This window comes from Acipenser ruthenus, chromosome 22, assembly GCF_902713425.1.
Source record: "Acipenser ruthenus chromosome 22, fAciRut3.2 maternal haplotype, whole genome shotgun sequence".
Classification (NCBI taxonomy): Eukaryota; Metazoa; Chordata; class Actinopteri; order Acipenseriformes; family Acipenseridae; genus Acipenser; species Acipenser ruthenus.
The window spans coordinates 26294128-26306864 of NC_081210.1; the positions used below are offsets into that span (position 1 = coordinate 26294128).

The 12737-nt window shown below is 35.2% G+C and overlaps 1 protein-coding gene across 2 annotated transcripts in view; it reads right to left on the reverse strand.

The window, feature by feature from the left end:
• The window catches only part of LOC117431223 (gamma-aminobutyric acid receptor subunit beta-2), a 53321-nt gene that overhangs the window by 12324 nt on the left and 28260 nt on the right, over nucleotides 1-12737 (reverse strand). For both annotated transcript variants that reach the window (XM_058996274.1, XM_058996273.1), the window contains exons 5-7: nucleotides 9355-9437; nucleotides 2444-2581; nucleotides 872-1024 (exon numbers count right to left, since the gene is read on the reverse strand). In XM_058996274.1, the coding sequence (XP_058852257.1) occupies nucleotides 872-1024; nucleotides 2444-2581; nucleotides 9355-9437 (374 nt within the window). The remainder of the gene's footprint in view (nucleotides 1-871; nucleotides 1025-2443; nucleotides 2582-9354; nucleotides 9438-12737) is intronic.

Here is a 12737-nt window from a genome sequence, read left to right on the forward strand (position 1 = left end):
AAAGGATAGCTGAATCACTATTAGTTTGCATTTTTTATGACAAAAGGTTGATGGAAAATTAAATGTTCTTCCTCGTCACATCAAACCCATTAATATGAAGTGCCACAGCAGCCCCTCCTGCCTAGTACATTGGTGATCTTGAAATAAAATGAACGTATGCCAGAATGCCATCTCATCAATATTTTAAGCAAAGGCAAATGGCTCATTTGCTAGTACATAGGTATAATATTGCTGACTTAATCTTTTTCTATCTCTACCAGGTGTGTTTTGGAAATGCATATTTGACCATTTTTTAAAATCATAATTGGAATGCCAAATAGACATTCAGAGGAGTTGCCCCGCTACTGTAGTGCAAGTAGTTCATTAAAACATCAACTTATTTATTTTTTTTAAATTTAAGTATAAAGTTGTATACTTGATTTTTATTTAATTTCTGGGGTATTGTCTACAAGTAATTTAGCTCCTGTCAACACTATGGTAGTGGCATTATAGGAAAAACAATACTTGCACACTATGAAAGTGAAAATAGACACACTCATAAAAGTATGACTTAAACTGCTGCATTTGAATTTCATTAACCAGTACAAAGATGTTTAAGGTAGAAATATATGACAGATGAATGCATTAGGTTGTGAAACTAAATGACAGTGAGAGAAGAAGAAGAAGAAGAAGAAGAAGAAGAAGAAGAAGAAGAAGAAGATTGTTATTTTTATATAGCGCCTTTCATAGTGGACCACCATCACAAAAAAGCAATTATATACTCAATATCTTACAGAACAAACAGGTGTTTTAAGTAATTTGCCAAGCACTTTAATTATGTTCCCGAAAAAGATGCTAGAATGTGTATCTAATTCATGATAAAAATTCATACCTAAAGCAACTCTGGCAGCAGAGGCATCGTAGTTAATCCAAAAGGAGACCCAGGAGAGAATTGTGATCAGAATTGAAGGCATGTATGTCTGCAGGATGAAGTACCCAATGTTTCTCTTCAGTTTGAAGCTGAGGGAGAGCCTGGGGTAAGCCCCTGTGAAGACATGGTTTAACAATGACTAGAAAGGGGATTAAAAGTGAACACAAGGTTAGGTTTGGTGTCCAGTGCGCTCCTGGGTGACAGGCCCTGCAGGTGCTTTTACTGTCTTCTAGATATTACCTGGAGGAATAACGCAGGATAGGTTAACCATATGACTTTAAGTTCATCTAGACAATTTGAGATTATTCAGTTTAAAAAACTAAACAAAAGTTAACTCTCTTTGCAATGCATTTTGGCACGAGAAGTTATTTATCTCTTAAAAAAATAGACATGTAAGTTTAAAGATGTTAGTTAAAAAAAAAAAAAAAAAAAATAACAAAACCTGCTGGGGTCACCGTACTGCATTGATAAGCAGCTCCAGTTCTTTGGTTCCAGAGACAGGACAGTTTTTTGTTCTTAGGCCCTAATGTTTATTTTAAATTGACATTGCTTTTACAGTTCACCATAGATAAGTAGAAGAACTAAGACTTGAATAATTTTGGCATGATTGAAAATATTGTTGTCCATCCATCTTCCTAGCTTGTGTCTGGTCTAAACAAGACAGAGATGTTGCGTAGGACTTTCAACCCTCCCCCAAATGCTGGGAGGCCCCTTGTGCTTGTCATCTCAAAAGTATTTTTTTTTTGCAAATTACAAAATAGGAAAACTGAAATAGCTTCTTAAGGGCAATTGAACTGCCCTCATTCAAATTGCAGAAGGAGACTGTTTCTACCTGGCTTGTATTACTAAATAAACAAGTGTTCCAGTATAAATATGAAAGATAGCGGAGCTGTAGTATCCTGAATGCACATTGTTTCAACATTCACATAATGCCATACTGTTGTCTCCACTTCAGAGACTCCCATATGTCTGCTTTTTTTGAACACGTCCTAGGTGTGCTCTTGATGTGACACAAGTAGATGTCTGTAAAAGTTGATATAATTTACTAGAGTGACTGATGTTTGTAGCTACTTCCAAAATCTCAGATTGCTACCATTTGTCTATAATTCATACCTTAGAGTATAAAAGTTGTTAGAGTCCCTGGATGCAGCTGAGGCACGCAGCTGTGCTTTTAATGTTCTTAGAAAGTCCCATTACCAGAGGAATACCAGCATCCACCCTATTTTTCAGACATGTATCCCTTATAGAAGGTTTTTCTAGTTGATTATATGTTTCTCATTTCATATTATACTGTGCTTAACCTTGGATTGTCATTGTTTTTATCACATCGTCCCAGACTCCCATACTGTACCTGACTTGATCATGCTTGTACTAGCTTTACTACACTTTACTATCCTTCTACTATTGGACTTTTATGAGCCCGCCATTTTACAAAACGTCAGTAGCACGGCACATACCAGCAACATCTCATACAATGTTAAAAAGCACGCAGCTATGTCCTTGTTATTCAATAATGACTTGTCTTGCACTAACCTGTGGAGAACACCACATCCCTGGAGATAAGGTTGTAGTCTACAATGGAGAACTGGGGCAGCTCAATCCGTTCCACTCCCGTCACAGCACGATCTCCCCCACGCCAGTAGAAGTTAATGTCATCTGTGGTGTAGCCATCTGCAGGAGAGTGCAGAAGCATAGTGTTTGTGAAATGCAACTAAGTCAGGAAAAAATGTTGGCAGCCTAATGAAGTTGGACAACCTTACCTTAACTAATATATATGCAGCACAGTAAAAGTAATAATACTCTTATGCAAGTAAGTACAGTACTATTAGGGCTTGAACTCCTTAGTTTTTATTTTCTGAATCTATATCTCCCTTTAAATGTTAATTAGTGGTTATTAAGCTGTCTCGGCAACCTTAATAAAGATAAGACTATGTATTACAAACTGGGTTTAAGATTATAATTGTTTTGCTGCAAATCAAGGCGATTTTAAAGGATGGACTTTCTCTCAGTGTATACTGGGTATTTTATGCTGTAAAGAAAAGCTGTTAAACAAGTGAAACTAACAAAAGCACAATGATAAACTCAGCGAGGGCAAGGATTAAATGCAATTAGGATCAGAGATTAGCAATTAACATAATTTGTTAGCACTGTTTGAAATAAAAATATGACGAAACAGAATCAGACTCAAGCAAGATAAGAAGGTAAAAACAAGTAAAATTGTTTTGTAATTAACAGATTTTTTTTCTGAGTTTAAATAGGAAACAGAATCGGGATACAATTTGTTTGGGATGCAAAAATAAATAAAACCCGAAAACTTCAATCCCTAAGTGCTGTCAGTGTCATGGAAATGAGGCGAGTTTTACAGTACTGAGTTTTACAGTACTGAGTTTCCTCAGTATTTCTTTCACAGTATTTTTTTATGCACCACATTACATGTACATGGCATAATGCACAAATATAAAACTCAGAATGGTGATAAATTCAGTTCATAAAAAGTTTCTTAGTTACAGTGTCAATTAATTAGATACATCATGTGTCCACTAACATTTGATATCCCACTGAATTCCTGTTCAATAATTATAAGGCTCTGTTTATTAAAAGCTCAATATATCTTTGTCATCTTAAATCTAAATATTCATGCTTAATTCTGATATCAATCCTTTAATCAATAGTTCTTTCTTTTCACAGCAAAATACCATTCTGTTTCTGAAATTACAGCTAATGATGTTTAAACAGGTCAGATTCATTCAAAACCCAGACGGATATAATTTCCGAGTTCACGTATAAAAGATTTTGAGGTGCCTTTGAATATCACCATCAATTTGCAGGCTTTCAACTACAGAATAGTGACTAAGGTTCGAAATCCATGTTTCTTTCCTTAGCTTGGTTTGGTATGCATTCTTCACTTTGCCAATGTACAGCTATAGAAGAGTGAACTAAGAGATCTCTTGCTTTTCCTTCAGAGAGGAAATATTTAACTGTGTGTCAGTCACCTGTCCCACAGTTTCAGTAAAGTAAGATTGCACAGCATGTGTTAAATACAATGAAAGCACGGGGGGCTAATACGTACAGACCAATATGGAGGAATGAGTTGTTCTATTGTTTTGAGCCAACAGAGACCAATTTATATGAAACAAATCAATCAAGCTACATTGTGATTTTATTTAAGCCATGTTTTTGTGTTGAGGTGGACAGGTGGGCATTTTCCTAGCCGTCATTCCTTTTGTTTTAACAAAAAAATACCATCTGGTTTAGTCATCTACTGTTTAGTATCTAGTGGTGTAGAAAGTATAATAAATCTACGGTACCCTATATGTGTATCTGTGTATTTTTATATAATGATGGAGTTATGGTTTGTTTCATTAAACAGTAAAATTACATTTTAGAGTGAAATTAGTTGTAAAATACCAAGAAGCTAATGGGTAGGGATCTGTTCTACCTGCAAGATCGCAATCTGCAACACAGTCGTGTTACCCATATTCCGGTTAGGAAAAAGAGTCAAGAAGATGGATTGGGCCTGCTAGATCTGAACCCCACAGAAGTTCTGTACATTTGGTAGGAACAGAAACTGAATGGCAATATACCTGTAGATCAGTAGTCTTATTGCTGAAGAACAGTCAAGTCAAATATGGGTTCTAGTCAAAGTTATTCTAGCAACTACTACAGGGTAGTATTGGCACTAACAGTCTTATCACTGGTCCCTATTTTCCCATGTTTGATTCTTTGATTGAATATTGTACTTATGTTTGAAATATGCAGACATTTTGAAGACAATGCTATAGATGAATAGTTTCTGGTGTTTCCTACTACCGAATGGCTTGTCATAGTTCAAAACGCACTCCAGTGGTCTTACTACAATGGTCTAACTGCAACAGTTTATATATAGTGTTTTTTTTATTTTTATGTTTGCATATTGTAAAAAAGGAAAAAAAGAAAAATACAATACATGTATTTACTGAATTCCATTGGAATTCATTATGCATATTTTGGCTTTCTTTAAAGTTATAAGTAAAACTAAAACATTCACATAAAACATAAAAGCGTCTGTTGTCATTTGAGTTCATGTTACTTTTTAGCCATTATCTTTAATTGTTACCAGAATCCCTCTTAAGATATTTACACAGTTATAATCATTATCACATTGTGCTACCTCATTAGGCACTCCAATCTCTTTGCTATCTCCTATCTAATCCTGTTAAATTTGCCAATGCCCGGAATCATTTAAAGGTCTCACTCCTCTTTGTATTCCCCCTCCTCACACAGAAGCACACACTTCTACTCCTAACTGATTGAATTAATCTATCTGTTTGTTTCTTTTTTACCTTTCACACTAAAAAAACGGTATATCTAAGAGTGCATTGACAAAACAGGCACTCTAAATATTGTGTATCATGGAAAATATGTAATCCTGCTTAATAACAACACATGTGCACACAATTAATCTTAACTAGCAAAAGGATGAAACATAATTCACTAGAATAAAAAAAAACACACACACACACACAAAAGGCTTCATACAGAAATACATTTTCCTTCTTCTTTACCCTACTTAACAGAATTAGAGCAATTTGCTTTTTGCAGCCTCAGACTGTGCCTCGTCTTATCCATCTTAGTCTGTGAGATCTTGGCAATATTATGTCTATGCCATTCTAGAGATGAAAGTAACTGTCAAAGTGCATAGGTCTCAAGCTCCTGTTGCTATTTACTGGATCGAATCTGATAAAGTTACCTAGCAAATTGTATCATGCCGTATCTAATGTGAAAAAACAAAACAAAGAAACAACTGCCCTCAGCCATAAACTCGAATCAACTGCTGGGTATATTTCACATGACAGACTGCTGTATGTAAGGAACTCATCTTGCCCTGGTAACATATTGTTAAAATCATCACATATCATCTGGTTTCAGATAGCTAGCTTTCATGTGACAATCTTTATTATCATCATATACCACCATTGTATACGCTATACCTGCATGAAACACATCCATTCTGCTTCTCTTATTTTTAGTGCCCTTACATTTTTTGGAGGCAATATATACATCTGTGACTAAACATTTTTCCAATAGTGATGGTGCCCCCTTTCTTTTTGCTCAAGATGCATAACTCCAATCACAGTCCATTACCAGACAGGAGAGCCTTCAGCAGCAGGCACTAGCTCTTAAGCAGTTTACTCATCTATAATGCTATAACGCTGAACAATTTTAAACACACATTTCTGAGTTATGCTAAAATAAAGAAAGTCCCATTGACACAGGATTTCAACTCACTACAGCTTCACAGACATTTGCTGAAAACCATGTTTGGACTAGAATGAGGAAAGAAAAAGCCTCTGGCTCTCAAAAATAATGCTCTCCCAGAACGTTGTTTACTCTTGTTTGTTTCCTGTTCAGAGCCATTTATTGTCCCAGTAAATCACCACTTCTGGGGACATCCATGCTCAGAAAACTAGTCAGGCACTAAAAAAAGAATTCATATGAGCATAGCAGAGACATTTTATGCACCACTGGCTTCCTAATAAAACATGAGTTGTCAGTCTGTGTGGTTCTAAGCACTGATTGGCCTTTAGAAGTATATTCATAAATCAGCACATCGCTGGTGACGACCCACAAAGTCCAATTGTTATAAAGACCTACTAGACTTCTTTCATGCTCATTAAAACTGACTACCCTCGATGGGCTTAAATCATAATGCTAAAGCGGTTCTTTCTCATTTTATGTATTGCTTTTCTTTGCTTAAAGGCTTCTAATTATGATTTATAATACAATGTGTGCATGATGTTATATGCAATTCTCTTAATCTGTGTTCAATGCAGTGACCCTTGATTTATTTTCAGAAAGGAAATTTCTTGTGATTAATTTACTAATGGATTCCTAATTGAATAATTAAAGCTGGAAATGAAGAAAACTATGTGCTTTACACTTCATTTACTAAATGTACCTAAACACACATATTTGCGTTGCTACTTGATTATGTTTTCATAAAGCAATCACAAACAATAATGATGAGTGGTTATGAACTCTCAGGACCCTATTTTGAATCAAGTGCAAAGACAAGGGCACATTTTCTGAGAGGAATAAAACCATTTGAATGCTACTATATATAAATAGCAAGTTAGTTGCAGGAAGGCATCAAACTTATTTAACTTCTTAAAATGTGTCTTTGCATTGCATTTGCTTCAGAAAAGGACCCTTGGTTCTCCTGTCGCGAATGGAGTTTTATAAGACCTCAGCCTTTCACTAAAAAATGTTTACTTATAGGCAATTTATATTGCTTTGTGGCTGGCAAAAGGTGTTTCTGATTATTTCTATTGAAGCACATATCACAGCGTTATTTAACTATGAACATTAACAATGCTGAATGAATGAGATTTATAGTTTCTCATAGTTAATTAACCAAGTTATATGCACACGTGTGCATTGTGCACTGTTGTGGCGAAAAGAAAAATCAAACACCACCAACCACAGTGGACCAGATTTCTAACGTTCGACTTTATTTAATCAATCAAAACTGTCTTTAAATGACTCACAGTCTTTGTCAATAGAGCCTATTCAGCTCAATCAATATTAGAATATTGACACTGCTTTGTAAAGCTCATTTCTGATCTCTCTGGATCAATATTAGAATATTGACACAGCTTTATAAAGCTCATTTCTGATCTCTCTGGATCAATATTAGAATATTGACACTGCTTTGTAAAGCTCATTTCTGATCTCTCTGGATCAATATTAGAATATTGACACAGCTTTATAAAGCTCATTTCTGATCTCTCTGGATCAATATTAGAATATTGACACAGCTTTATAAAGCTCATTTCTGATCTCTCTGGATCAATATTAGAATATTGACACTGCTTTGTAAAGCTCATTTCTGATCTCTCTGGATCAATATTAGAATATTGACACTGCTTTATAAAGCTCATTTCTGATCTCTCTGGGATCAAGTTGCAAAGTTGTAGATCTACTTTATTCACAAAGCTCTGCAAGTTATTATTATCTTACTATTCAGGCTTTCAGTTACGACTGTATAGAATTATTAAATTCTGTTTTTTTTACATTAGCTACTCTTCTTATTAATCCTTCTTGCTATTGCTCTTTTTTCAAGGATAAGCTGATGCTGAATAGCTTGGATATTCATGCCTCCAAGTAATAAAGTGGCACATTGCATTAAGAGCATTGGTAACATGCAACTAATTTGTATCTAACCTCTTTAATGGTAGTCTATGAACTGCTTTTAGTTACTTGTTGTGTCGCTTTGGGACATGTACAGTATATAATATCACTGTTAAAAATGCACAGTACACTTAGGATACAACACAAGATGTACATTATAAAAAACGGAACCACTTCACCCCATTTAACTGCTTCCATAACTTGTATATAGCTTCAAATGCAATTGTATTCCTTTATTTCCTTACCTTAATGAAATTTGCCATTTTCTGGATTGATTCTGGGTTCTGTTACACTATCCGTTCAAACACAGAACACATTGGCCAGTCAAGCAGTTTTTTTGGACTTTTGATAAGAGGACAACTACTGACCTCCAGTTCTGCATTTTTGTGGGTAATTGCTGTGGTGAGGGAGCAAAAATGAAGAAAAAGAATCGGGCACTCTAAAATGTATATTTAAACAATAAATAAATAAAAACGAAGAACCCAGAACCACTCAGGAAGGCTTTTTTTTAAAGTAAAATAAAAAAGGCCTCTGAAGCCATATACCAATTAAGAACTTACATAGCCACTAGGGGTATAACTTAAAAGGAAAAAACATAATGAATATTTGTGAGGGTGAAACTACCTTGCGTAACTACAAAAGGAAAACTGGCTTAGGGCAAGAGGTTTTTGAAAATCTCACTAGGGATGAATAAGCTCAAGATCATGCCTCCAATACTCATGAAAGGGATGGGGAAGAGAGTGTTAAAACATAGTCTAGTGTGCACAATGCAGTCTAGTGTGCACAATTTTTAAAAAAATATAACCCAATTATTGGCATGCATCTCTTCAATAACACAAGGCTTGCTTATGGTAATTACATTACTGAGAACATACTTTATGGGAAATCATATTGATGATAAGTGCTTTAAATTAAAAACAACAATTATCTCTCTATAGACCTGGATTGAATTCATTCCACGAAGCATTTCTTAATAAAATGGGGTCTTTTCTGTGAGATTTTACACAATTATCCATTAATATGACATTGTATTGAGTCATCTCCAAGAATAACCCTTCTGCAGTAAGCTGGATGTAAGAATTATGAATGATACTGCAAACTTAATAAAGAAAAAGAGGTCACACAGTATTGGAGCCCTCTAGTAACTTCAGTGTTAGCCCCTTAAGATGCATGCAATAAATGCTGGTTTCTGGAGCGGAGACGAGTGATGGATTGATAGCGCATGAGTGGGTGAAGGATAACTGAAAAACATTGACTATATCACGAATACTCACAGCTCTCTATCTCTAAAGTGCAGTTCTGTTCATCCAAGGGGTATCTCCTCAGATCCATCATACAAGCTGCTGTCGTAGTAATTCTGAAAGGCAATGGCACAATTATTGTTTTTTAAATGTTCTGGTTTAATCTGCTGACACACAACATAAATAAGACAGACTACTGTAAACTCCTTAGCTGTTATGTTACTATACAGAGACAATTAGGCAGAATATAAAGCTATCTACAGAGAGATTGTTTATCATGTTAAGTATGCAGTAAGAGATCTGTAAAGCCATTTAACGTAATGTATTGCCTCTTAGTTCAGTAAGATAAACCATACCAACAAATACTGTCATGAACTCTTCTCTTATTGATTTCCCATATGATCTGTAACTATTGTTTTTAATTCAACTTTAGAATCACTCAATAAATGATGACTTTTTGGGGTTAGCATGGTATGCACTGTATACTGTATATATGTATATATATATATATATATATATATATATATATATATATATATATATAAAATAGAGTATTACTCTTATTGTTATTATTAATTCAAAGTGTCTGTTTTATAAAAATGTGATGAATTCTGTACAAGATTCTTACAGAATTCAGAGTCTTCTTCCTGGCTGATGTGGTAGCAATACTGTTTCTCTGGAAGCAGTACATGCCATTTCAATCAAAAGCGATTATATGACAATCTATGAAACACAAGAACCCATTTCAAAACGGCTCAATACAGTCTGATAAATAAACAGCCTTTACTGGGCCTTTCACAATTTACATTGTGTGGGCATGGAGAGGATTAAAATACAACATCAAATCCATGTCCTAGTTCATGCCTCTATAAATCACCTTGCCAACCAGCAACCTACAGTCCTCCCTTCAGAATCCCATCACCATATTATTATAAATAATATATATATATATATATATATATATATATATATATATATATATATATATATATTCTGTTGGTTTTGTGCAAGCCAAAGCACTTCTTTTATAAGGTATATACCTGCCAGATATACAAATTTAAACCATAAGACATCAGAAATGTTATGGTACTTGATTCAACTATAAATTGATAGTTTCAACACATACACAATTTAAAAGTTAATTGAGTTAAAAAGGCACAAACTGTATCGCACTGGTTTTGTGAAACCCAAAGCACTGATTAAGGCAACAAATCTCCAAACGAGTTCTCTGTCGTTTACTGTAGGTCAATGGAAAAAAAACCCACAATACTGTGTCTTTAAACAACAATACATTTCTGACGATCAAAACTGACACCATGAAACCTGATTTACCTGTAAATAACGTTGAGCTATAACCATGCTATATTTAAATACTTTCAAGGGAATGAAAGTGGAAATATCTATGCTCCATGAAGTACTTATAACTGTGCCTTTAGAGACATGTATAGCTCTCAAGGCCTGCATACTTTTTTTTATTTAAAAAACCTAAAAAATGCATTCTAACCTTGTCTGAGAGTGAGATTTAATTGGATAAATAGGACAGATATTCAATAAGACTTGTTTAAGAAATCCTACTGTTCCACATATTGTTCTTGTGGTAACGCTCTCGAGCTCCCCACATGCAACATTCAGTTGTATTTAATAATGTAGATTATAAGAACGTATTCCACTTCAAAGTGAGTTCATGTGAGGCCCAGTCCAGACCCCAAGGGGACACTGCACCTTTATTCTAAATGACAATCTGGTGAGCTACTGATGCTTAAAATACCAGAACCGGGCCCCAGACTTAATAAAGTTTTAACAAATGCTACAGGCATGACAAACAAATGCGGTGGCCTTTGTGTTTACTGCAGTAGGAGAAAAAATAACTTTGTTTTTCTCCAAATGCAGATGACACAGAATTTTTCAAATAGGTATATCCATTTAATATTGAGTTCAGACATCATTTCTGATTTCCACAAGATGCAACGTATTATCGATGTATTATAAAAGCACTTCCCCTTTAAGTCTGGCCCATCATGATAGAAAAGTACCAACCCATTTAGCATAATGACATCCCAATCAATGTAAAAACTGTTAATCAAGAATGCAGATCAACTGAGGACTTACGACAAAAAAAAAAAAAATCTGCTTGCATCCACACCTAACCTTAGTGGACTAGAAAACACATTTGAAATCATCAATAGTTATGAAAGTTTAGAAGATGTTTTTATATTATTGTCATCGTCACCATAATATAGCAGGCTTTGTTTCTGCTTAAGTAATGTTCATGTGAAGTCTTAGGACATTTTATAAATAGAAATGATCTTCTGGTAATTCAGCTAAATGTTAAAAAGGCCTGCTGTCTTTGAATCACCTCATTCACTATGACATAACAATCGGCATAATTATTATCAATCACCAGAGCAGCTGTCACACCCGAGCTGTTAGGTCTTCGACTGCAGCACCCACGCGGTACAGCAGGTACAGTTGATTAAGAAGAATATATAAGTCATGCGATAACTAATCACCCTCCTCCAAGTACTATTATAATGATGAGAATGCACTGTAGGTGGTTCAATCTACTTTCCTTAGCTGTTTCCTTGCAGAAATTGATAGCTTTGAGAATGAAATCTGAAGATGCCTTAGGCCAACAATAACCTTATAAAGGAGGAAAACATCAGGAATGGCTGAGGCTTCCACCTGGAAGAAATCTGAATTGGTGACCACGCATCTCCCTGAGCGAGCGACTTGCACTAGAGCTTGTATCCCAGTGTCTCACAAGCAGGGGTCAGAACCAGTAACAGCTGTCGGGAGCTCGAGCACGGTCGGAAGAGACAACAAAAGCCCTGGAGGAGAAGCAGAATGGATACTGCAGAGAGTTTATGATATGAAGAGTTGAAATAGGATTGCAATTTAAAATGGAACTCATGCAACATTGACCGAATAGCAAGTGAACTATGTCCAAGTGTTTTTCTTACTGGATTTTGTACACTGTTGTTGACCTTGCTTTTTACTTTGTAGTATCGGCAGAAACAGCAACACGCTGACCTGTTTGTGTCTACCAGAAGGTACATGCTTTCTTAATGCAATAGGGCTTTTTTTTGTTTGTTGTTGTTGCACAGTACTTTTTTTTCTAACCAGGAAGCTGGACTATCCCAAGTCAAAATTGACTCCGAAATCATTCATTTAAGTTCACATATTGTTTTTAAAACTGGATCTGGTTGCTGTTAATGTGTGAAAAGCACATATAAATCTTTGAGCTGTTCTATGTTCAACTATTGTTTCAGCGCTGGTTTGCTTCCTTTTTAGTTGCCCAATTATGAATTACTTTCTGTTCAACCTTGATGTCAAAAAAAGGATTTTATAGTGAAAATAATGGCATACATAATCCAGCAGCCTAGTCTTCTAAACATTAAAACCTCTTTGATGTTTAC